Genomic DNA, 25,229 nt, shown 5'->3' with positions numbered 1-25,229 from the left:
GGATGTTTCCCAGTGTTGGGTTGCGCCTGGAAGGGCATCTGCTGTGTAAAACATATGCGGGATAATTTGGCGGTTCATTCCGCTGTGGCGACCCCTGATTAATGAAGGGAATAAGCCAAAAAGAAAATTAATGAATGAAGAATTATCAGTGCAATGCAATACGACATTACAAATAAAATCTAAAATACAGCTTGCAAATCTGATTGTGAAGGTCTGAAATGGGAAGTTATTACACACAGTGCTCAGCATAAATGAGTACACGCTATTTTGAAAATTAATATTTTTATCCAGTTCTCAGTGAATATAGGCAATGTGTTTTAGTGCATTTAAACAGATTTATAGCAGATATATTTATTAAAATAATATTTTAGTCACCAAACATGTTTATAAATTGAAAGATAATACAATTAAAGTCGAGCAAAATAATGCAAAATAAAAATTACAACCTACAAAATTTCAACAAAATCTTTTTCGATTTTTTTGCTTCTTGATTTTTCCTCTTTTTAAAAAATTGATTTAATATTTTTCTAAAATATATCAATTTGGCTGTACTAGTTTTTAGACCGTTATCTCAAGTCATTTTGTTAAATAAGCACCAGATTTGGCTTAAGTACTGACTAATCTAATGTATATGCACAAATATAATATTGTATAGCTTCCTATTAAAATATGAATTTAAAAGAGAGATTTGTAAGGGGTGAACTGATTTATGCTGAGCACTGTATATAGCACATGAACATACACTCAAAAAAAAAAGATTTTTCCAGGTTGTTCAAACTAATTATTTAAAATAAGCTGCAACAACACAATTCTTGAGAATTTTTGTGGAACAACTTAATTGTTTCATGTTCAATCCACTTACATTTGTTTTTACAGTATATAGCAAATAGCATAGTTTCTAAATGTTAATAAATAAAATGTAAAAAAAAGTTTTTACAGATCAGAAAACAATTTTTAGCAATTTTTTATGTTTGATATATTTTTTATAATCCTGCTTTATGTGCGCTTTATGGCAGATGTGTTTTGAAAACATCTCAGAATCTGTGCTTTGAACTGTGCCGACTGAACTTCATAACCTCTTCTGAGTCAAACTTCAACACACATATTTAACCATACCATAAACAATCATACACTCACATGGAATGGAGCTGCTGTCTCCAAGTTTATTATAGTACAACATGCTGTCTGAGGCCAGGACACATCAATCAGACAGGAAGAGAAAAAGAAATATGAAAAAGAACACGTATCCAATATTATATCCATGCATCGGGTGAATATACTTCAAATTCAATTAGGTTTGTTTCCAGTCTTCAATTGTTTTCATGTCTTTCTGTTCAGTTGTTTTACAAATCAACTAATAATAATGTTAATAAGGTAAATAATTTGTAAATATTTTAGATTTATTTAATTTTTAAATATTTACTAAATGCATAGTTTATTTAGTGCATTAACTGATCGGCTCTGGTCGCAAAGTATTTTTCCCCATTCATTTTTACAATAAGTATTAAAGTCTAGTTTAAAACATTAAAAGCCAGGAACCAAACCAAGCTGCTATGAACGGAGATACATCATTATAAACTTTAATTCAAAACGGAATAGATAAAAATCTGCCAAATACTTAATGGATTTAATGAGGGATAAAAACTATAATCCCATGACACGTTATTAATGTAAAAATGTAAAAAATAATCAAGGTATTGATTTTTATCTATGTACCCAATATATTTCAATACATATATTTCAATACATTATGATATAATGTACACTGTAAAAAATTGTATTATTTTCCTTTTTTTTTTAGCTGCTGCGATGCCGGAAAAAAACGTTAAATAACAGCAGTAAAGTACAGAAATTTACTGTTAAAATAACGAAGGTTAAATGACACAAATTTACCATAAAATAACAGGTGTTAAATGATAGAATTTTACTGTAAATTAATAGAAGTTAAATGAAAGAAATTTACCATAAAATTATGGATGTTAAATGATAGAAATTTACAGTAAAATAACGATCATTAAATGACAATAATATTTCGTAAAATATAAGACGTTAAAATGACAGAAATTGTCTTAAATTTTAATTTCCGGCAAATTTCTGTCATTTAAGTTCTGTTATTTTACCGTAAATTTAATGTTGATTTTTTAACGGTAAATTTCTGTAATTTAACGTCCGTTATTTTACTATAAATTTCTGTCATTTAACTTCTGTTATTTTATTGTAAATTTAATGTCCATTTTTTAACTGTAAATTTCTGTAATTTAACGTCCGTCATTTTATGATAAATTGTCATTTAACATTTGTTATTTTACAGTAAATTTATGTAATTTTCTTTTTCCCGCACGCTAGCTGCCTGAAAAAAACGTAAAATAACAAATTTCTTTTACAGTGTACGGACGGCACAGTGGCTCAGTGGTTAGCTCTGTTGCCTTGCAGCAAGAAGGTCACTGGTTCAAGTCCAGTTGGCATTTCTGTGTGGATTTTGCATGTTTTTCCCGTGTTCCCATCGGTTTCCTCCGGGTGCTCCGTTTTTCCCCACAGTCCAAAGACAAGTGCTTTAAATAAACTAAATGGGCCATAGTGTATGAGAGTGTGTGTGAATGAGTGTGTATGGATGTTTTCCCAATGCTGGCTTGTGGCAGGAAGGGTATCTGCTGTGTAAGAGGCTGGAAGAGTTGGGGGTTCTTTCCCCTGTGCCAACATCTGAATAAGAGACTATAATATAATCAAATAAATGAATTAATGAATATATACATCTAAGATTTCTATTGGTAATTGAACATGAGTTGCATCTTAAATTGTATGGGCAAGCCATAAACTAAACTTGGCAGAGAGAAGATAATAGCTCTGTCTTTAAAGGTTTATCCTTTACTTACAAATTTTTGTATTTTTTCTTCCTCTAGAAAACAAGTGTTTGTAGTTCTGCACATCGGTGGGATTTAAACTATAATAAAGAATGAAACTCTTCAACACAAAATATGTTATTCAGATCAAAACCTGTGACAAACAAGTGTTGACAAAAAGCAAGTGTTCTATTACACCTATATTTAAACTTGTCTATTCAAATTGAAATTCAATGTTAAAAAGAGTAAGTAAGATATATAGTGCATCGTACAGTGGCCAGCTCTTGCCATTTACACATAGCTGTTATTGTCTCAGCTCGGGATTTTGTTTTTGTTTTTTCCATAACCAAGCAGGATAAGCCATTGGCCAGATGGCACAGTGGGGTCTCCCATGGTTACCTCATCCTGGGGACCAAACACTGTAGACACGCACACATATAACACAGACTGTTACGTAACCAATAAGTCTAGACGGTCCAGTTTATAATCGCAGGTCTCTCTCTCTCTAGCTGTGTGTACTCCACCAGAGCTTGTTTCTCCTGTACTGCAGTGGCAGAATTCTTATTGTGTTTGTTTATTCTGGACTGGAGAAAATCACTCATTGTGACACACTGGTGGGCGGGCCTCAGTCAGCTTTTAGGCCATGTGACTGAAGTTAGTAAACACAAACCCGCTGCTCGGTCCAGCAGGATATTAGACGCACAGGTCACGATGCCCTTCTCACAAAAGGCGCCCCCCCCTTTCCTTCGCAAGTACACATACACACGCATGCACAAACAGAATAAAACACACTCGCACTTGAAGTCTGCCACGCTGCAGCTGCTCTAGTTTCCATGGTAACGTGCTGAACAATGAGGTAAGAAGCTGTGGGGGCCAGTCTGAGTGTGCGCTGCGCACGCTTTCATATCCACTGTGTGTGCCAGCGTTTGTTTTTGTGTATGAGTGCCTGAAAGTGCATGTGGATGTGCCCTGCCGATTTCTAAATCAACTGAAAGAGAGAGGGAGAGAGAGTGAATAACGAGGGAGATACTCGTTCTCCTTTGTCGGAGAGGGCTTGGTCAACCATATCTCTCTTCAGTGGGAGGCAGATGGAGGGAGAAAGGCTTGACAAGTGAAAAACAGCAAAGGTTGAAAAGACGAGGGAAAAAAGTCTGAAGCATTGCTGAGAATACTAAGTTTGTCAGTCCAGGTTTATAAATTAGATTCAAATGTGTGGATTTTAGGTAAATAATCTGTTGGATTCAGCTACACGTTGATTCTTATTTTTTTATGACACTATATCTGATCATTTAAACTTAGAAGAAAACACAAGTTTGCCATTTGCTTTAAATGAGTGACATGGGTATTTTTATTTGACAACATGATTTAACTGTGGGGTTTTGCTTTCACAGTCATAACTCGCATCCCCTTGAAAGGCATAACTTAGCGAGTCGTTCAGGGCTGCTTGAAATGTGGACGTTGCCGCCCACAGTGGGGTTTCAAGCATGCATGAAAGGTAGTTTAGTGTATTGTTTCTCAATTTCTGACAGGACTCAAACCACACTAGTTGTGAAACAGAAGCACTCATCCTTTGACAACAAGCTCTTTTGTTTTCAAATTTTCTATTTATTTTTCAAAATGAGGTATTTCAAAGTGCTGTGAGTCGCAGCACTAAAATGTACATTATAGAAAAGCAGAAAAAAAAAAACTTTTTTTTCCCATTGACCCAGTTCTATGAACCCAATACTTACAAATATATAAACAAAGAACAAAGAATAGAAGCCTTATAAATGGAGATAGAAAGAATTTTCTGTACAAAAGAAGGTAGAAAAAAGGATAAAAAGAAGATAAAGTGATATCTACTCAGAACTCATTTTCATACGAAAATATAAGTATCAAATTTAGTATGTATCAGAAGCACACTAAAGCATAAATGTAGGAATTAGTAAAGCATGTCAAAACAGAGAGATTATAAGACAAAGGAATCCAAAAACAAAACAATGTGTCCTTATTTTACAAAAATCCTCTAAAATCGAGGCCTTACAGTACTTGTTAAAGGTATATAAACTTCCAGTCTAGTTATTGGCAGCTTTTGACATCTTTATAAAAACCAAAAGACAATAATTGTATACAAAAACAAGGCAGACTTGAGTGTACGTTCTCTTAAAATCTAAATCTATTTACAAAAGTGTCTGACATCAAGGTGCGCAGAGGTACATCCATGAGATTCAGCACCAGTGAGGTGTGAGATTATAGCCATTCGAAGTGTCTCGTGTCATTTGTTTAGTGTCTATTTTGCAGGAAGAGCGTGAACAAAGTTCGTCGACCCAATCGCGTACTGAAGACTAGCTGTGTTCATTGAGGGGAAGTTGCTTTTACAGGTAAGCACCTTCCCTCATCGTTGTTGCGTGATTGGGGTGACAAAGTAAACCTGAAACATTCTTGACGTCAAAAAATGTGCAAAAAAGTGTCAGCAGTGAGTGTCCCTAGAATCTTTTTTCGGCTGTTAGCCGTAGCCATTCGCCATTCGTCATTTGATGTCGACAATTAGCTGTGAGCCATTCAGCCAATGAGCGTAAAGGGTTAGCGAGTCCTGGCCTGCTCAAGTCTGCGGAGGAGCTGTTGTCGTTTGGCTTGCAATCTGTCTTTCTCCTGCTGGAGTCGGAACTCCTGAGCCTCCAGGGAGCTGACGTAATCAGTGGCCTTCTTTAGGATGACCACCTTTGCTGCCTTGTCGTTGTGTGCGAGCTCAGGCACCTGATCCCGCAGAGTGAGGAAGCTAGACCGCAGGTCATTGCGCCGCTGGCGCTCCAAGATGTTGTGGTTGCGTCTGCGTTCGCTGTCCTCCGAGTCGGAGCATCTGGGGCTGCTGGAGTCGCTCTTCCTCAAGCGCTGACTTGGTACGCTGTTGGTAGGGGAGTTTGGAGAAGAGCTCTGGTTCCTGCCAGTGCGTAGAGTTATAGTGCTGCTGTCGATTCTGAGTTTCTTGCTTGGAGGAGCGCTGGGAACGTCTTGCTGTTCGGAGTAAGGGGATGGGGCTGCGTAGTTATGTTGCTGCTGGTGGATGGAGGCTGCTGCTGTCCTCTTTAAAATGAGTTCCTGCGGAGCTTTGCTCACCCCTGAGCCCAGTCGCCCTCCTGCCTGAGAGTTGGAGACAGCAGACAGTCCAGTGCTGGTTGTCCTGCTGGTGATGGAACGCCTCTTCTCCACCGTTACGACATCAATCTCTTCCTCTTCTTCATCGTCTTCCTCTTCTTCATCATCTTCTTCCTCATCATCCTCATCTTCGTCATCCTCATCATCATCATCTAGAAGAAGAAAAGAAGATTTAGTTTAGAAGGCTTGTGGTGCAACTGCACCATTTGAGATGCACAGGTATGTACAAGCACGCCAAACGGAAGCATGCCTGTGTTTTTTTTTTTTTTTTTGGGTGTGTGCTTAAGTTAATGTCTTTGTGTGGGAAGATGAGACAATTGCTCTGTGCAATCATCTGAACATGCTCTGTCAAACACAGAGGAGCTGGATTCTCCCCAGACCGGACCACCTCAGATCTGACTTTCTACTTCAACTCACACCCTCTATTTACAAAGTCTAATTAGGGGGTTTGCAAGTGCATGAGCGTTTCGTCATGTCATCTTTTCTGACAAAAGCAGTTCTACTGTCAAGTTGGACTTTTCGAACTGTCTTTTCAACCGGTGACACATTTCAAGTTAAGCTGAGATGGCAAGACGACCTCGGTGTGACGCCCGAGAGCTATGTTTATGAGATAATAGACGTGATTATCAGCTAAGCCACACATGAAGACTGTTTGGCATTTACTGGAGCCCACAGCCTCTCACTTCAAAAGCTCCCTACAGGAAACTGTCTGCCAGCATTAAGGAGAGACCAAACGGGGCACTTTAGTCTCCAGCAGAACACAGACAGTCAGCGCGTTCCCCTTTTCCACTGGTTTGCCGCGAAAAGGGATAACAGCACTGGCGGGAAAACTAGTGTTGTAATCGCGTGGTCCAATTATTCGCGGGCTTTGCCGAGTAACACTGATCTGATGGCGTCTTAAGCTGCTGCCCTGGAGGGGCGCCAAGCAGACAGCTGGAGGAAAGGCTCCGCTTGTTCAAAGCCGTCACCCTGTAAAGAGAGATGACCCATCGTCTCTTTTTTTCCCCTTCCTTGTCTTTTTTTTCTTGTGATTATCATTCACTGCACCTCTCTGGAAGATGCTTGGCTTGCCAAGCTCGGCCCACTGGGCAGGAAAGGAGGGGGTTTGCCTTTCTCCTAAGATGCACGCGCATGCCTCTTTTATCACATACTGGTGCCCAGTGCCAGCCCTTATTCTCTCACCCACGTGTGATTGTCGTTTGGGATTTGCATTTGAAACAAGACCTCATTTCGAAGGGAAGCGACTTATTGGGGGCTGAGAATTTAGGGGTTTGGCTTTTATGCAATCTGCCCTCGCTCACACATCGCCAAACATCTGAGCCCATGGTTTTACACCACTAGAAGCTGAAATTTATATTTGATAGAGTAAAAATAACAATCAAAACACCTTTGCGTGTCAAAATAAACCTAATCCCGTGATTTAATAAATCTCCAAATTAGATTCTGCTTCCATGCTTAAAGCCAGATTAATGGAGGACAGATAAGGACATGTTTTCTGATCTAATATGGCTCAATGATGCTGTTCTCTGCTTTAAATCTTCAACCAAGAGCCATTCAGTCAAATGTCTAGGCATAATAGACAACATCAAATATTACCGCCATCTACTGGGTATGCAGACAAAGTATTACATAAACTCCCCATCACCGCCCACTACTACTACTGTGTGTGTGTGTGTGCGCGCGCGGGCGCGTGTGTGTGACCGACAGTCTGGAATGTCACACACTAATCCGATTCAGGGTCTGTCATATGATCTTCAACAATTACCCCAATGACCACTTACAAACTAGGCCAAACTATAAAATGCCAAACTGTTTAGCATCATCATCAACATCAGGCTATTAAAACAAGGGACTATGATAAGATATTAAATCTATTTGATTATTATAAACCAAGTTGTAAATACAGAATGAGAAAAGCGTTGACATTAGTGAATGATTTTAATTGTCAGGAGATTCTTACCAGAGTCGCTCGGAGTCTCGCCTGCACTGACTTGAGGCAATTGTTGGCTCCTCAGTTGTGTCACACTTTGGCTGCTGCTGCTCCCGTTTCTTTTGTTGACTGGATAAGGGAAAACCACGGTAGGGTCCACACACTCCGGTATAGAGTGGCTCACTTCGGGCGCTTTGACTGTCGTGTCTTTACCGGCTTCAGTACAGGTTGGAGTAGGAACGACTTTGCCGAGTTTCTCATTCACAACCCGCTCCAGTTTCTCTCGCGCCGAGAAGCCGCTCCACATGCAGTCCTGAATGATGATGGAATTGTCCGTAGTATCCAAAACGGAGCCAAAGAGGTCCCCGTCCGACGCCCCCCAAATGTCGTCTCCCGGTAAAAGCAGAAGCTCGGAAGCCCAGTCCAACGGGTCGGTTAATCCAAAGCCCATCAGCGAGCAATCCCCAGCCACCGCGCCCAGCTCCCCCGGGTCCCCTGGAAGCGCTGCCCGGCTCGGGGACAGAGGAGGAGTGGGCAGCAGCTCGAATTTCTTCCAGATGTCCTCACCAGGCGGTGCGGCGTCTGGTCTGCAGAAGTAGAAGTCATCCTCGTCCGGGTAGAAACACGGCTGCAAGGAGTCAAACTCCAGATCTGAGCTCATGGTTTTAGCTGGCATTCTCCCTGTGAAAGACACAAACTGATGTGTTAGAATAAGCTTGCAAAATGAAAGCTTCCCTCCAGCAAAAAGGCAAGCACAGCATCTTTTGTTATTAATGACTCTCACTGTTTTTTTTTTTTACCTGCCGTCTCACAGTGTGACACTGTTCTTTAACTTGATAAGATAAACTTTTAATTTTTATTACAGCATTAAAAAAGCTTTTTAAACATAACAACTTGCACAGATCTGTAATAATTATGATAATAATAATATATTTTATTAATAAATACAAATAGCTGATTGCTATTGGTGACTATAACAATAATGCAAACATATGCATTAAAATGCAATTGCCGTTTAGTTAAATAGCTAATCATTTTAGAATTATAAAGTATATTTTATTCTAACAAAGACATTTGGTGATAACATGCAAAAATATAGCCTACATATTAGCTACTTTGTTGTACGGTAGACTCAAAAGAAAAAAAAGACTAAGTCAGAGATGTCTTTGAAGTGTCCTTTACATTGTTTATTGTGATAGCGCTCATTAACTCACTTAAACTTTGGACCAGCACGAGACACAAACTCTTTCAAATGCAGGTCAGTCACAGACAGGTAAATAATCTTACGCGTGAATGAAACCAGCTATAGTTTAAGTGACTCTATAAGACCTGAGCGTCTTACCTCTTGTTTTTTCCTGTTTTTCTTGTCCCTTCTTTATCGCAGTCACTGTGCCTCCCGTTTGGAGTCGCACATCTACCGCGGCGACTGAAGACTGTTCTGCGCCTCTGTGTTTCGGGCTGTGAAGTATTATTCTAGCTGCTCGCGTTTAGGAGATGTTGACCCCTCCCCCAGTGGGCGGGGCGCAAGTGAGGTATTTGCATCTGTGTGGCATTTGATGTGTGATTTTTGTTTTTGAAGGGGCATCAGATTGGGATGTCCAAGTTGTTTAATTTGCTGGTAATAAAGGAATATGTCACATACACATATTAAGTCATCCCCATGTTACAAAGCTCGCATAATAATAGGCCTAATATTATTATAATTTTTTTAAAGAAATGCAAAAAGAGATTGCGTAGAAAACAATAAAAGTAGGCTTTAAACAGTCCAATCACTATTTTTTCCCCCAAAATATAAAACAAGAACTACAAGATGGTAATATTTTGGCATAATGGAGCTTATAAGGTATTGAGGAAGGCCTGGGTAATTTTTAATTGAATTTTAACTTAATGGTTGAAATATGTCAGTATGATGCTTTTACTTTTTTGTGTTGCTCATAATATAAAAGCTGTTAAGCACAGTAAAACACGACGAAGTGTGCTGTGAATGAATCAGAGCGAGTCAGCAGCATCTCTCCTCATTGTTCAGGTCAGTGAGGTAACGGCCGATCCGCATATCATCACCGACTCAACTCTGCCGCCACGTGGACACTGGACGATCACGCAATGCGCCAGTCTGTTTACATTCGGAAACGAGGTATGTTTTGTGTTGCTGCTCACTCAAAACGTCTTATCAGTAAGCTCTCCATATAAACACTTTACAGTAGATAGTGTTGATTTACTTCTAACGAGAGAGCTGTATGAAGGAGGAGATACTGTTACGCAGCATGCTCTTGTTTACTCAGTGTTTGAACCCATGGAGTTTTGACGCCACGCTCTGGTTTAGTGGACTGATTTCAGGCCTTTGGAAATTATACATGAGTCAAAACAATGCTCAAATAATATTAATATAATTAAATTACATAATAGTTTTTAAGCTATAGCACAATAGCTCAAAAATGGGTAAATATTGGATTATTATTGCACCTTTAAATTAAATGAAGTTGTCTCATTTAGTTTTTGGAATTTTGAAGCTGTTTTTAATATATATAAAATGTTTTTAATTTTTATTCATCTGATACATTAGTCATAATTACATTGGTTAATCTCATAAATATTAACAAAATGTGGTGACTTGATTGTCACATTTATTTTAAATACACACACAAACAGTTTTTAGCCAGCAAACAAATTCGGGTACAGTTCTGCATAACTAAGACACATGTTGAAAGTACATGATGTCACAAGATGCAACCATAAAAAGGGCAGAATACCTGGTTTTTCTTGTTATTTTTGCAGTGCTGCTCATTATAGTTCACCTAGTTCACTTAGTCACACTCACATACTGTGTATTGTAATTGTAGTGTGAGAGAAACTCTTACAATTGCAAGTCAAGCTGTTTAAAAAAAGCCTTCAAAATGTCCCAAGATTATTTGTAAAAATCTTTCTTTACTCAAATAAGATAATTTAAATTCTAACGCTTTTTAAGCTGTGTTTGAAATCAGCTTTGCAGCTGGAATGCCATCCGCTGCATTACACATATGCCAGAGTAGTTGGTGGTTCATTTAATTGTGTTGACCCCTGATAAATCAGGATAGTGAGTGAGTGAAACCAGCTTATAAACCAACTCCAAAGTCAAGCGGCCTTGACTCAAAATCTTATCTATTGAGACAAAACTCCCGTGATCACATCCCCATGTGACATCTAGCCCAGACCACCGCTATTATATAGACTTGAAGACTTGTGCATCACTTGCTTCTCTTATGAAAACAGATTGCTGTGGGAACTCTTGACAGAAATACACAGACCATAAGAGACGGTTTGGGATTTGAAGCGCTCCTCCAGAGCCCAATCTTTAGAGCTCAGCTCAGGAAGAGCTTCCTGTGTGAAAGTGAGGGGGAGTGGGAAACTGAATACTTTTGTCACAAAGTGAACGTCTGCTTCTGTCACTCAGCGTTCGATTTGTCTGCGGAAGACTATGTTTGCTTGAGTCAGATTTGCATACTTTTCTTGTTATAAATTTGCAAGTGAAAACATAAAGGTGATTCACGGAATTTCCTTCAAGCATTTCAATGGCTTTCAGCGCAAGTCGCTCGTGATAATGGCTTGATATTTGGCTGGTGTATTTGTTATTCCATTAAAAATCAAAACACTTAAAATTTCCAGTGTTACACGCTCACTCCAGATGCCAGAGAGAGAGAGAGAGAGAGAGAGATTGTGTGTGTGTGTGTGTGTGTGTGTGTGTGTGTGTGTGTGTGTGTGTGTGTGTGTGTGTGTGTGTGTGTGTGTGTTCATGTTTTCCTGTCTTACTGAAGCAGTGGGTGGAGTAGAGTATGGATGGTTAAGCAATTGGGCCAGTTTGGATAAAACATTCATATTTAGAGAAAATACAAAAGCACAGCATAAAGCCTCAATGACAACACGCTGGGAGACAATGAGTGCACGTAGGCCAGGACATCAATAGTGCACACGATCGGAAGTCAGGCCCGGGCGCCTGGTATGTTGAAAAAAAACAAAATGTGCAGGTTTACTGCTTCAGAGGTGTCAGAGGTACATTTTTGTTAGTTCTGCATACTTTCATAAAGTTATTGCTCTTTAAATATACAGTTGAAATCAAAATTATTAGCCCCTCTGTTTATTTTTTCCCCCATTTTCTGTGTAACAGAGAGAATAACTCATTTCTGTAAACTGAATTCTTTTATCTTTACCATGATGACAGTACACAATATTTGTCTAGATATTTTTCAAAACTCTTCTATACAGCTTAAAGTGACGTTTAAAGGCTTAACTAGGTTAATTAGGTTAAGTTAGGGTAATCAGACAAATTATTTTATATCGATGGTTTTTTCTGCTGACAATTGAAAAAAAAATTGATTAAAGAGGCTTATAATTTTGACTTTAAAATGTTTATTAAAAAAATAAAAGCTGCTTTTATTCTAGCCGATATAAAACAAATAATACTTTCTTCAGAAGACAATATATTATCGAACATACTGTGAAAATTTCCTTGCTCTATTATATTGTGTGTGGTTCACCTTTGTGCAGATCATGTACTCTTTCCTCTCAGTAAGGTCGCACATGCTCAAAACTCCAGTAGACTTTTACCTCACTTCAGAGCCCCTCCTTTAATCACCAGAGCTGTCAATCACTGCAGATTCCACAGTGACATAATGCCCTAACAAATGACAGACAAATTCAACTTTGTTTCTGTTTGACCAGATTTAATTAGTAACCTCCAACCTTCCGCCCTCTTACCTCACACAGTAAAATCCTTTAAAAAGCATTTGCTAAAGACTTGAAAGTAACAGTGTGGGTGAAAATGAAATTTGTCATCATTTACTAAACCAGAAAAATATCTCAGCCATTCTTTACAAAATAATGCTGTCAAGCTTTATGAATACACACTATGCCTTTATATATCTCGAAAGGGAGAGATATCCTTTTCAGCTGAAGTATAGATTGGAGGAAATTATAATTTTTGTTAGAACTATCCATTAACTGCCTCCTCATACCTGAAAAATAGTATTACTATTAGTGTGATGAGGAGGTCAATATGTGCAGGATTTCAAGACTTTTTTTTTTACATCAGCGCTTCACTTAAAGGATATGCGGCTGATATCATCTTTCTGGCATTTTTTCTTCTCTCTGTCATCCTATATCTTTTCATCCTTTACCATTAGCAGTTGGCAGAGGTGTGTATGTGAGTCAGTTAGATGCAAGTTCGAGCAACAGCAGAAGGAATTTAGTAAGATAACATCCAAAATTCTTGAATTTGTCAGGAACCTTCGCATATCTATCTATCTATCTATCTATCTATCTATCTATCTATCTATCTATCTATCTATCTATCTATCTATCTATCTATCTATCTATCTATCTGTCTGTCTGTCTGTCTGTCTGTCTGTCTGTCTGTCTGTCTGTCTGTCTGTCTGTCTACCTACCTATCGTCTGTCTGTCTGTCTGTCTGTCTGTCTGTCTGTCTGTCTGTCTGTCTGTCTATCTATCTATCTATCTATCTATCTATCTATCTATCTATCTATCTATCTATCTATCTATCTATCTATCTATCTATCTATTTGATTTACCTCTGGTTGAAGTGCGCAGAGATAAAAGACAGAGCTAAAGAATACTGCAGCCCTTCTCAGCTTATAGGGAAATTCCACACAGCTGACTGAAATGGTAACCAGAATGTTCAGTTTACATCTGCATTATTCTTTACGGTTTTTACCACAGCATCAGCTGAACATTTCCATCTTTTGTCACCCTAAATTTCAAACAGTGAGAGTCCTTCCTTCCTTCCTTCCTTCCTTCCTTCCTTCACTCACTCCAATGGTTCCTTTCTTTCTTTTTTTTCTTTCTTTCTTTCTTTCTTTCTTTCTTTCTTTCTTTCTTTCTTTCTTTCTTTCTTTCTTTCTTTCTTTCTTTCTTTCTTTCTTTCTTTCTTTCTTTCTCACCGTTGCTCAACTCCTTCATGCCATTGTCCAAACATGAGTTAAAGGCATGTAACCCGACTGACCCCTGTGCACCAGGCTCTGTGCTGCTGTCTGTATTTCCACAGGTCAAACCACCATACATTCGACACTGCAGGTAGAGCTGACGAGTGTGCGATTGACCGTGTAAAAGCTCATTGGTTTGTTTGCACTATGCTCGGTATTTCGCACTGTATCACACAGTTTGCGAATGATTTATGACCGCTGAGGCCTGTTTGAACAGACGTTTTCATCCCAGATGAGACTTTGATGAACCCCCAGCTAGTTTATATGAGCCGAGCAGAAATATTTGTGGTGGAGGTGCGAGACCACCACTTCCACTTTCCACCTCGCTTGACTCTAAGACTAGCTTCAGTTTACCACTCTTAAGGGATATTCTAGATTACTTGTATTAAGTGGTTTGTTAAGATTAAATAGATTAATATTTGATTACAACCTAAAAGCAATTCTATTGTTAAGTACAACTTAAAATAACCCTAAAAATTATTTTTAAAATTACATAAAAATTTTAGCAGCTTATTACTCCCAAGTGTGTTTGTGGTCTTCCACTGAAATCCCTTCATAAGCTTAACTGGTACAGAACTCAGCTTCCCGTATCATCACCAAAACTCCTTCTTTTCACTGTCAACCCCATTTTACAAGATCTGTACTGGCTTTCAAGCCAACCCAGAGTCGAATATAAAATCCTCCTTCATACGTTCAAGGCCATCCATAACTTCGCCCCACCTCATTTGTCTGATCTTCTTCATATCACCACTCATTCCCGTCCCTTAGATCCTCCTCCTCCATCATTCACCTCTCTGTTGCCTTTGCCCGTCTCAGTACAATTGGGAGCAGAGTTTTGAGTCGCTCTGCGCCTAAACTCTGAAATTTTTTTTCCTCCTGACATCTGCAACATTGTCTCTCTCCCTCTGTTCAAGTCCAGACTTAAAACTCATCTGTTCAAAATAACTTACTCTTTAATACTACATTTTGTATTATGTCTTTGTATTTTATCATCTTCTCTTTTTATACTGTTAGTTTTTTTTTTTAATTCTTGTATTGTGTATATGTTGTACAATTTTAAATTATTGAATTATGTATGTTTTCAGTTAGGTCCATAAATATTTGGACATTGACACAATTCTAACATTTTTGGTTCTATACACCAACACAGTTGATTTGAAAAGGAACGAACAAGATGTGCTTTAACTGCAGACTGTCAGCTCTAATGTGAGGGTATTTACATCCAAATCGGGTGAACGCTGTAGGAATTATAACAGTATGCATATGTTCCTCCCACTTGTCAAGGTTCCAAAACTAATTGGACAGAATAATATTCATAAATCAAACTTTCACTTTTTAATAGTTAGTTACAAATCCTTTGCAGTCAATTACAGTCTGAAGTCTGGGAACACATAGACATCACCAGATACTGGGTTTCATTACTAGTGGTGCTCTGCCAGGCCTCAACAGCAACTGTCTTCAGTTCCTACTTGTTCTTGGGGAATTTCCCCTTTAGTTTTGTCTTTGACTAGTGAAATGTAAGCTCAATCAGGTTCAGATCAGGTGATTGACTTGACCATTGCATAACATTCCACTTTCCCTTCAAAAACTCTTTGGTTGCTTTTGTAGTATGCTTTGGGTCATTCTCCATCTGCGCTGTGAAGCACCGTCCAATGAGTTTTGAAGTATTTGGCTTAATATGAGCAGAAAATATTGCCTGAAACATTTCAGAATTCCTCCTGCTGCTTTTGTCAGCAGTCACATCATCAATAAATACAAGAGAACCAGTTCGATTGACAGCCATACATGCCCACGCCATGTCACTACTACCACCATGCTTCACTGCTTAGGATCACGAGCAGTTCCCTTCCTTCTCCATACTCATCTCTTCCCATCCCATCACTCTAGTGAAAGTTGATCCTGGCCTCTTGTATTTGAAGCTCATCAATGGTTTACATCTGGTGGTGAACCCTCTGTATTCACTCTGGTGTAGTCTTCTCTTGATTGTTGACTTTAACACACATACACCTACCTCCTGGAGAGTGTTATTGATCTGTTCAACTGTTGTGAAGGGTGTTTTCTTCACCAGGGAAACTTCTTTGGTTGTCCACTACAGTTGTGTCCATGGTCTTTTAGGTCTTTTGGTGTTGCTGAGCTCACTGATGCATTCTTTCTTTTAAGAATGTTCCAAACAGTTCAAACAGTTGTTTTGACTACTGTTTTTGCTGTCTTTTTGATGGGTTTGTTTTGTTTTTTCAGCCTAATGATGGCTTGCTTGTCAGATAGTGACAGCTGTTTGGAACACATCTGGAGAGGTTACAAATGCAAACAGCACACTTAAAAATTTACTCTGGACTTTTTATATGCTCATTTTAATTGGGAAAATAAGGGAATAACACACACCTGGCCATGAAACAGCTGAGAAGCCAATTGTCCAATTACTTTTAGACCCTTAACAAGTGGAAGGCACATATGCAAACTGTTGTAATTCCTACAGCGTTCACCTGATTTTGGATGTAAATACTCAAATCAAGCTGACAGTCTGCAGTTAAAGTGCATCATTTGTTTCATTTCAAATCCATTGTGTTGGTGTATAGAACCAAAAATGTTAGAATTGTGTCGATGTCCAAATATTTATGGATCTAACTGTATGTTGTACAGTGACCTTGGGTTTCTTAATGGACGCTTTAAATGTAAAATGCATTGTGAGTATTAGGTGTCTCAAAGTCTTTCAAAAATTGTCCTAAAATGCTGATTTGGAGCTCAATAATAGTAGTAATAATAATAATAATAATAATAATAATAATAATAATAGTTATTGTCAATAAATCAATAGTTAAATTAAGAGTGATTAAAAAAAATAGTAAAAAGTTTTTTTTTATTATTGCTGTTGCCATTATTATTATTGTTATTATTATTCAAAATGTAATATTTGTTGTTGTCAGCGTGAAACAAAAATACCTAAATATGGAACAAAAAGGTTTGTTTGATAAGTCACTTTTGATAAGTTTAACTTAAAAACTAATTTGATTAATGAAAATTTGAGACGAAAGTTGAGATGATTTAAAGTTGAGAAGATTAAAATTTTTGCTATTTTTAAATTTTTAAATAATTTTTCATGCTCACCTGGGCTGCAATTATTATTTTATTTAAATATATTAAACATTTTAAAAATGTTTTAATATAAAAAAAAAAGTGTAAACATTGAATTTCTAGAATCCATTGCAACAGTTTCATCGTCACAATATTTTTAGAAGTTATTATAATATGCGGAATTGCTGTTGTTGTTAATACCGGTTGTGAAAATAATTCATTAGGCCAGTCCATAAAGTTGTGAAGTATAGAAAGATTTTGTAAACATGTAAAATGCTTTGTAACTTTTGCTCAAGTTAACGCATCATTGCAGAAAAAGAAGGTTAGTGCTTCTTAAAGAACATCAGAAACAAGACATCCACACAACCATAGCCAGTCTGTTCATGCAACGTCCACATAAATCAGCAGCGTAAAAAGAAACACTAAGTATCCTACATTTTTGTTTGTCACATCAATGCTGTTCCTACTTCTTTGATGAGTTTGAACGCAAGCTCTCACTTGCCACATTGAGACTTTGCAAGAAACTAATGGGCAACGTTCAGATGTAAATCATTTGTTTATCCGTTCTGACACTGAAATGTATTGTGGGTGCTCGAGGGTCGATGTGGAAAGCCTCTGTAGTGTTTGTCTTTGTCTGTCTTCTCAACAATCTTATCCGTTTCGTTCACATTGTGAGAGTGGATTCACAAAACCAGGGCTCTTGAGTAAACCTGTCAGTCATTTTCGAAACTTGTTTGTCCAAGCGCTCTGACAGTTTGAGTTAAGGCTCTGGCGAAATATGTTCAGTTTAAGAGGCCCTGATAGACCAGAGCGGAAAGCTTTAAAGGCAGCGTGTAAACTGAGTGTGTGTAAATTTGGCCTTGGACAGGCAGGTTAACGACCCTATTGTTGCTGTGTAAAAACCATGAGGCGCAATCCACTGACTTGCCATGAATCTCCAATGTCAATGCTGATTAACTTAGAATTGGTGTGTCTGCATATGTTTGCGGGTCAAAGATGAAATAGGACTTCAAATAATTTTTTGTTTACTTAATTTAGACTTTTACATTATTTAACATTAATACACTAATATGTCATTCAGTGTAACAATGACAAAAGTATTTGCCAGGCTTGTATTGAACAAGAATCATTTACTGAAGTATATATAAAATAACGATTTTAAGGATCAAACACAGCACCAAAGTACAACTTTTAAAGTTTTATTTTAAAACAACTATTATTTAAACCACTATATTTAATTTATTTGCCAGCAAGATGTTTTTAATAATTGAAAATATAATATAAATTACTATAATTGTTGATTTTTTTAATTAAATCTATTTTTATAAATACAGGTCAGAACAAGTACAGTATTGTGCAAAAGTCACTATTATTTTCATCAAAAAAAGGTTTAAATTTGGTTATTTTTATATAATTTTCTGTAGCATGTCAGTTGGAAATATTAATATACATTAGAAACTCTGGCATCATCTCTAATATGCTACACAAAAACCAACCTTTAAAGCTACAGAACTGTTCAAAGTTTTAGGGGCTTGTGTAAAAATGACCACACTTTGAACTTAAGGGTGCTTTCACATCTGTGGTTCAATTCATTTGGTCCGGACCAAGGGCAACAAATGATACACTGTAGCATTTTTCTGCCGTTTTTTACATCACACTGATTACTTTGGTCCGAACAAGTTGAAAAGAACAAAAATGCAGTTATGTGACAAAATCCACATCACTCAATGGGCAGATGTTATTAAACGTATTCCCTAAACTGCTTTTTGATTGGTCAGAATTAACGTGCGGGAAAATGCCAATGTAACTCAAACCATGCAAGTAAACAATTACAAATTCCAAATGCAAGTAAACAAACCAGCAGACACAAAATTATGATTTTTTTCTATGGAGGGACGACTGCGCTGGCTGATATTCCTGGTCATAGTATACTATATGGTTTGTATCACTTTAGACAAACTATACATTTCGAAAATGAAGCGCGGTTGCAGCTGTAAAACAATGGTTTAATGCATTGCAAACGGTGAAGGCGCATCGCAAGTCACTTCAGTAGGAGGCTTGAATTGATTTAGCTAAACCGTGACATGGTTATCTTCTGGAAATATTTCCAATCATCCATCAGGTATTGTTTTTCCCTCTCTCTCTCTCTCTCTGTTTAAAATTTTTGGTAAAGCGCTGTCAACAAATAATTTTTTCCACACCCAGTAAGATGGGACAGTAAATTGGACTACAGCAGTTGGATTAGTCTAAATAGGCGCAGTATTTTTTGCAGTTGGGTCTATTTTAGTTCTTATTATATTCTCACCACAAACGAACCGCTCCAGGGTTTGTTTGAAAGTTTATTGAGACCACCTCTTCAAGGACGTTTCGGTACGCTCTTTTGGTCCACTTTTGGTGTACACTCAAGTGCGATTGCTACATTTACTCTTGCCAAACTAACCAGAGGGAAAACAAACTCTATAGTGCGATTCAACCGAACTAAATGCTAAAGGCAGGTGTGAAAACACCCTAAAACACTTAGTACACTTGCCATTAAAGGTTCAGGACACCCTGGAGAACTTTTTTTTTTTATATTAACAGATTTGTGTGTGTTGAGCATCAGTTAAGACAATGTTAGCACCTGTCAGCTTTAATTGTGAGGAAAACTGGATAATTTTGAGCTTTTGTCAGGTAATTTCAGCTTCCGGGTTTTAAATGATTTTTGGGCCGGGATCAAAATCGGCGACGTAGCGCAGTACTGCAAGTGAAATGATGACGCGTCAGTTTCTCATTATTATTCATAGCGGAGTTTTCTTATCCTATGAGAAGAGCCGGCTGCTTAATTATTCATGAGAGCACGTGCTTTCCGAAGGCAGACCTGCCAGTTTCAAGCAAGCTGTGAGACACAGACCAACGGCACATAGCCGTTCATGAAGGCTTGTATGTGTTTGTTTCCATGATCCATGGGGTTTGTTGCAAGGGTGTCATGGCCCTTTAAGTTTTTCTTGTAGCTTTGCAGATATATTTTTTTAAAACATCTTAGAGATGCTGCAAGAGTTATGGATTTAGATGTGTGTCTTTATGTCATTCCAGACAGACTGGATGAGGATCAGATCAGATCTCTGTGTGGAGCACTGGCTGTCAGAATCTTGTGCAGACAGTAATGTCATTGTATAATTACAATAAATGACAAAAATAATGTTTGGAAATATAAATTGATTTTTCAGACTGACATGCTACAGAAAAAATAGAAACAATTGTCTTTAAACCTTTTTGTTTTGGTGAAAACACTAGTGGCCTAAGACTTTTGCACAGTACTGTATGTATTTTCATTTTCTAAATAAAAATATAATTATATTTCTGTTTTAACATTATTTCAAGTCAAATTTGATATTTAATTTTTACAAACTTTATTAGATATGTTAACCTAGACACTTTAATTGCCTTTAAAATGCTTTTTATGTATAAAATCACTTTTATAATTGTAGTTCAATCTTTATATGTGCTTATTTCAATTATACAGCATTTAAAAAATAGAAAAATGTTTAATATTTGGGTGTGACTATACTGCTTTTGTATCTGTATCCACATACCATTTTAAAACTTAACTTAAATGCCACTAATCGATATCATAAAAAATATAAACATACAGTAATTAAGTTGTTCCAAACCATGTTGTTCAAACCCAGTTGTTCCTAACCTGTGTAATGGCATAATAGTTCACAAAAATGAAAATTACGTAATTGTTTTTTACCTTCATGTTGTTCCAAACCCGTAAGACAGATGTTCTTCACAAATTGAGTTTTTGAAGCTCATCCTGCCCAGTCTTCTTGAAATAAAGAAGCGAACAAGCTGTCAAGCACATACATACTCACACACATCAGAAAACAAAATGGCAAGCACAAGGAAAGTCTCATAAAAGTGGTTCATTTGACATATTAAAGTCATACAGCTTCATGTGTGAAGCAGATGAAAATTCAGGTTGTTCTTTTAAGTTGGACTTTTTCAATAAATTGACTGATTTAGTTCGCTAAACCAGTTTAAACGATTTGTTCACAAATAGGCATGGACCCTTACAAGATTCTGATGCAATGATAACCTTAGATAACAATATCACGGTATTGTGATCACTGCTTTAATACATGTTCTTTTTTAAATGTCTGGGTAATAAATGTAATATTAAAATACCTTAAAGTATTTTGGAGCAGTAAACATGTCAGGGTTAATAATTCAAATAAATCGTAGACTTCTGCTGTCCTCGTTAGTTTCAAATACACAGATTTTTCTTTTTTTGGAAATAAGATAAGCCACTGCACTGTTCAGGTCTACAACATGCTTGGATGTTGGTGTGTAAGCGAATTGTTTTCAAATGTTTTTTAAATCGTATGCTAAATAAACTTAATAATTGTAAAAAAAGTATGGTAAAAAATAAATAAAAAAATAAATAACTTCCATATACCGTAGGAATGGTATAACAGAAAGTTTTAGCGGTTTTAAAACCTTTTCTTTTTCAAACCACATACCTATCTTATGCCTTTTCACAAACTCACTTAATTAGTGATCTGTCAAATTTGTAAAGGAGATTTTTCTCTCACACACACACACACACACACACACACACACACACACACACACACACACACACACACACACACACACACACACACACACACACACACACATTTGTTTTTGTAAAAAGTGGGGACATTACATAGGTTTCCATTCATTTTATACTGTCTAAACCGTATATTGTAATGCCCTCACCACACCCCTAAACCCAACCATCTCAGGAGACTGTACAGCTTTATTCTTTGATTAAACTCATTCTGTAGGATTTAAAAGCATTTTGAGAAATGAGGACATCACCAATGTCCGCATATTTCACCTGTTTTTTGTAATACCTGTGTCATCCCCATGTCATTATACAAATTTGTGTCCTGATATGTCACAAAAACACGTTCACATGCACACACACACACACACACACACAAACACACACCTATAGAATTAATACACAAGACTTTAATAAAGGATATAAGTCTTTTGGAGCACTTTAATGATACTTCATTTACTTAGTATTTTAATCATACAATTAATGATACCTTTTTTGCGTGTAATAGTGTGACCAGGGGTCCACACAAAGGTTAAAATCCAGCTCAAACCATTTGGTAACTCAAACCATTTGAAGAAACCGATTGCATCAAACCATTTAGGTTCAAAAACTAATTCAAATGAGTACTGTGAACTTAATCCATTTCAGTAAATGAAGGATTTTGAGCACAGTAAAATCTAATAAATGACCAAATGAGTGCTGTAAAACTCAATAAGTTAAGGCAACTCAAACTGTTTGAGGAAACTGATTGCTACAAACCATTTGAGTTGAACTAGTCTATATGAATACTGTGCACTTACTCAATTAAGTTGAAGTAATGAGGTATTTAGCTCATTACCTTCAACGCTGAGTTCAAAACACTTTTCCAATGAGTAGAATTAACTTTCAGTAAATTTTGAGTTAACTACACTCAATTCATTTGATGATGTTGGCTGTTGGGTTTTGCATTGTATAAAAAACAACCTTGACAGGAGAAATCAGTTCTATGTAAACAGATTTAACTTCAATATTGACTTAATCGAACCACTTTAAATCAGTGTATGAGCCTTAATCATTAATAAATTAATTAAAATTAATTCTGGCATATGTTAAATTTTAGGAAAGTTTCCACACAAAGTTTTATAAATGAGACCCCTGTACAATATCATGTTCAGTGGAAGAAAGAAAGTCAGATACAGATTTGGAAGGATGTGAGTAAATGATGTAAACGATGACAAAATTTTCCTCTCAGGGTGAACTAATATTAACCGACAGTTTAACGGAAAACACTAACAATAACAGATGTTTGTTTTCCAATAGATAAGACGTGTCTAGATATGAGTGGAGCCCCCCCACACATGAGTAAGTGCTCCGCTTTGATGATACGCTTTAAAAGACATGGCTTCATGTCCTACGGATAAGGGCTGAAGATAAAGCCTTCGGAAATAGCCGCTTATGTTTGCGCGCGCCATTTAAGGATGCAATACTCCAGTTTTTCTGTTTTCCTATAGACTTAAACAGGCTATCTCCTGCTGCGACTCACATGAACTCAATGGCTTGTTCCTAGAGGTCACGGAGGAGCAGCTCCTCTTTCTGTCCTCCCTTTGGCTCTCCCTTTATCTGAGAGTGTTTGTTTGGATCAGTGGAGGTCATCGGCAGACCAAACATTTGCCTGATCACAAAGGCAAGGGATGGTTAATATGTTTCAACGCCTCCATTAGTGTGTGCCATTGTGCGGCCCTTTCTCGTACATCTCACATTGACACACATCTCACCACCTTAATCTGAGAAACGGAGAAGAAGAAAAAGAGCCCAAACCAGAACTGCAACACTTCCTGCAAACGTGCCCAATCTTGCCGGCATCAGATCTGGTTTGCTTATGGGAAGTGGGAGCGGAAAAATGGAGAGAGGAGAGAAAAAAGTCATAGAGGAGACGAGAGATAAGGCAAAGTGAGAGGCGAGCAGATTGTCCACATTGAGGAAAGTGTTACGGGTTTGGGCCGGGCTGAGTGTGAATGGGATGTGAGGGAAGTATAAACAGGAAGATTGTGTGTGTGTGTTTGTGTCTGTGTGTTGGGTTATCTGGCATTTGAGAGGTCCACTCCTGTCTGGACTGACTGCCACCTTCCTTTCACCTCTGATCTCCTTAAAAGCGAACATATCCTGCCATAATTTCAGCTCCTATAGGATTTCTGTTTGTCCTGTGAAAAAAAACCCAATGGAACAGATTAGAAAGTATTTAAAAACCTAAAAGAGTAATAATTAAGAACAGTGTTGGGAAAATCGAATACATTACTATCTAAAGTCACTTAAAAAAGTAACTAAACAAGTAACTTAATTACTTTTTAGGAAAAGTATATGTTATTTTAAAGAGTGAGATTGTAATATAGTACTTATTTTTACCCAGAATTAATTAACAACCCAAACACATTAAAAAATGAAAGCTAAAAGTGAAAATTACCTGATTAGACATAATGAGGATCTAACAGATCTTTTCCAGAAATTATCTGAAATTATCTTTTAATATGGCAATCTCTTCAAAGACCTCCAATTTGTAATAAGATCTAGCATGCGGAGACAAGACATGAAAGGGTAACCGAGCGAACGAGGGCTGGTCTGTTCGCCTGTTTTGCTTTGTGAATCAATTTGAGACAATTATGCTAAATCCTGAAATGACGCATGTTGTGAGCGTGCGTTGATGTGGTGGTAGCGAAACCTTCGTTCTCAAGGGGCTGATAGGGTTTCTTTCAACTGTCTGCGCTGTTAAACCACACATGTTATTGTTCAGGTTGACAGTTTAACTTGCTAAGCAAGATTCTCTTCAAACTGAAACCTTGTTGTGATTTTTGCATTTATACACTTGGCTAACAGTTTTATTTAAAGAGACACATTTTATTTTTGTATTCCTGTGTTTTGTATTCTGCAATAAATTTGTAGATTGTTTTGCTATAGCTACTCTTATGATAGCCAATGACCCATATAGAAAACTGAATAGCTCATGACATCAAAAAAGTACTACCATTATTTAAGGCTGGGCGAGTCATTGAAGGCAATATTTATGCGCATGTTGGCAGTAAAACTGGCTTTGTAATCAGCTGTAATCAGCTGTTGCTTCTCAATGAACCATGGCTCTGTTTTTCTACTGATCTGAAAGCATGTGAAAATACTATGTTTAATAACCTATTTTTTTTACTCCTAACTCACCTCATAACTTCAGTGAAATGTGTTTGAAATGAATTATTCTGTTAGATCATTCAGTAGTCGTGTGTTTTTTAGTCAAGATAAATCAATAAAAGCAGTTAAATCCTGTGCTCTGTTTGATTTCCTGACTGTTCTATTCTTTTTGGCGTATTGGCAGTTACCATGTAAAAGCACCCTCTGGCTTTCAGAGCAGATTTACTAGTGATCACAGAGCTGTGTTTTCTTGACAAGATGTACATGAGAATCTCAGCTTTTGCTTAATAGCAATCTCAATTTCATTTTAAGTAGTTGTGCAGCCATACTATTCACTAGTATCCTCACAATTCTATTGAAGTAATAAAAAGTTACCAAATGAATAGAATTTCACCTAATGGGAAAATGTGGAATCTTTCTTGCTTACAATCCAAATCCTAAACATGTAAATTGTTTGTTGTTTAAAGTTAGAAAGTATTCCTGCTTAATAAAAAGTTGAGCGTTATATCCAGTACAATAGTGAACATCAGACTGAC

At 37.3% G+C, this 25,229-nt stretch overlaps 1 protein-coding gene and 1 long non-coding RNA gene across 3 annotated transcripts in view; one reads left to right on the top strand and one right to left on the bottom strand.

The window, feature by feature from the left end:
• The first annotated feature begins 3,539 nt into the window (after positions 1–3,539).
• Positions 3,540–25,229, top strand: part of LOC141379355 (uncharacterized) — a 70,577-nt gene continuing 48,887 nt past the window's right edge. Inside the window, exons 1-2 of one of the 2 annotated variants that reach the window (XR_012395904.1) lie at positions 3,540–3,696; positions 9,932–10,039. This is a non-coding gene — a long non-coding RNA (uncharacterized lncRNA). Of the gene's footprint in view, positions 3,697–9,289; positions 9,438–9,931; positions 10,040–25,229 lie in introns of those variants that run through there. The other variant, XR_012395905.1, reaches the window with a different exon arrangement.
• Positions 4,165–9,367, bottom strand: mycn (MYCN proto-oncogene, bHLH transcription factor). The gene is made up of 3 exons (NM_212614.2): positions 9,248–9,367; positions 7,936–8,586; positions 4,165–6,127 (listed from the first exon to the last, which is right to left on the bottom strand). The coding sequence occupies exons 2-3, from the start codon at positions 8,579–8,581 to the stop codon at positions 5,403–5,405; spliced, it is 1,371 nt and encodes a 456-aa protein (NP_997779.2). The 5' UTR covers positions 8,582–8,586; positions 9,248–9,367; the 3' UTR covers positions 4,165–5,402.

Source organism: Danio rerio, chromosome 20 (genome assembly GCF_049306965.1).
Source record: "Danio rerio strain Tuebingen ecotype United States chromosome 20, GRCz12tu, whole genome shotgun sequence".
NCBI lineage: Eukaryota > Metazoa > Chordata > Actinopteri > Cypriniformes > Danionidae > Danio > Danio rerio.
This window is presented reverse-complemented; position numbering and strand designations above follow the sequence as displayed.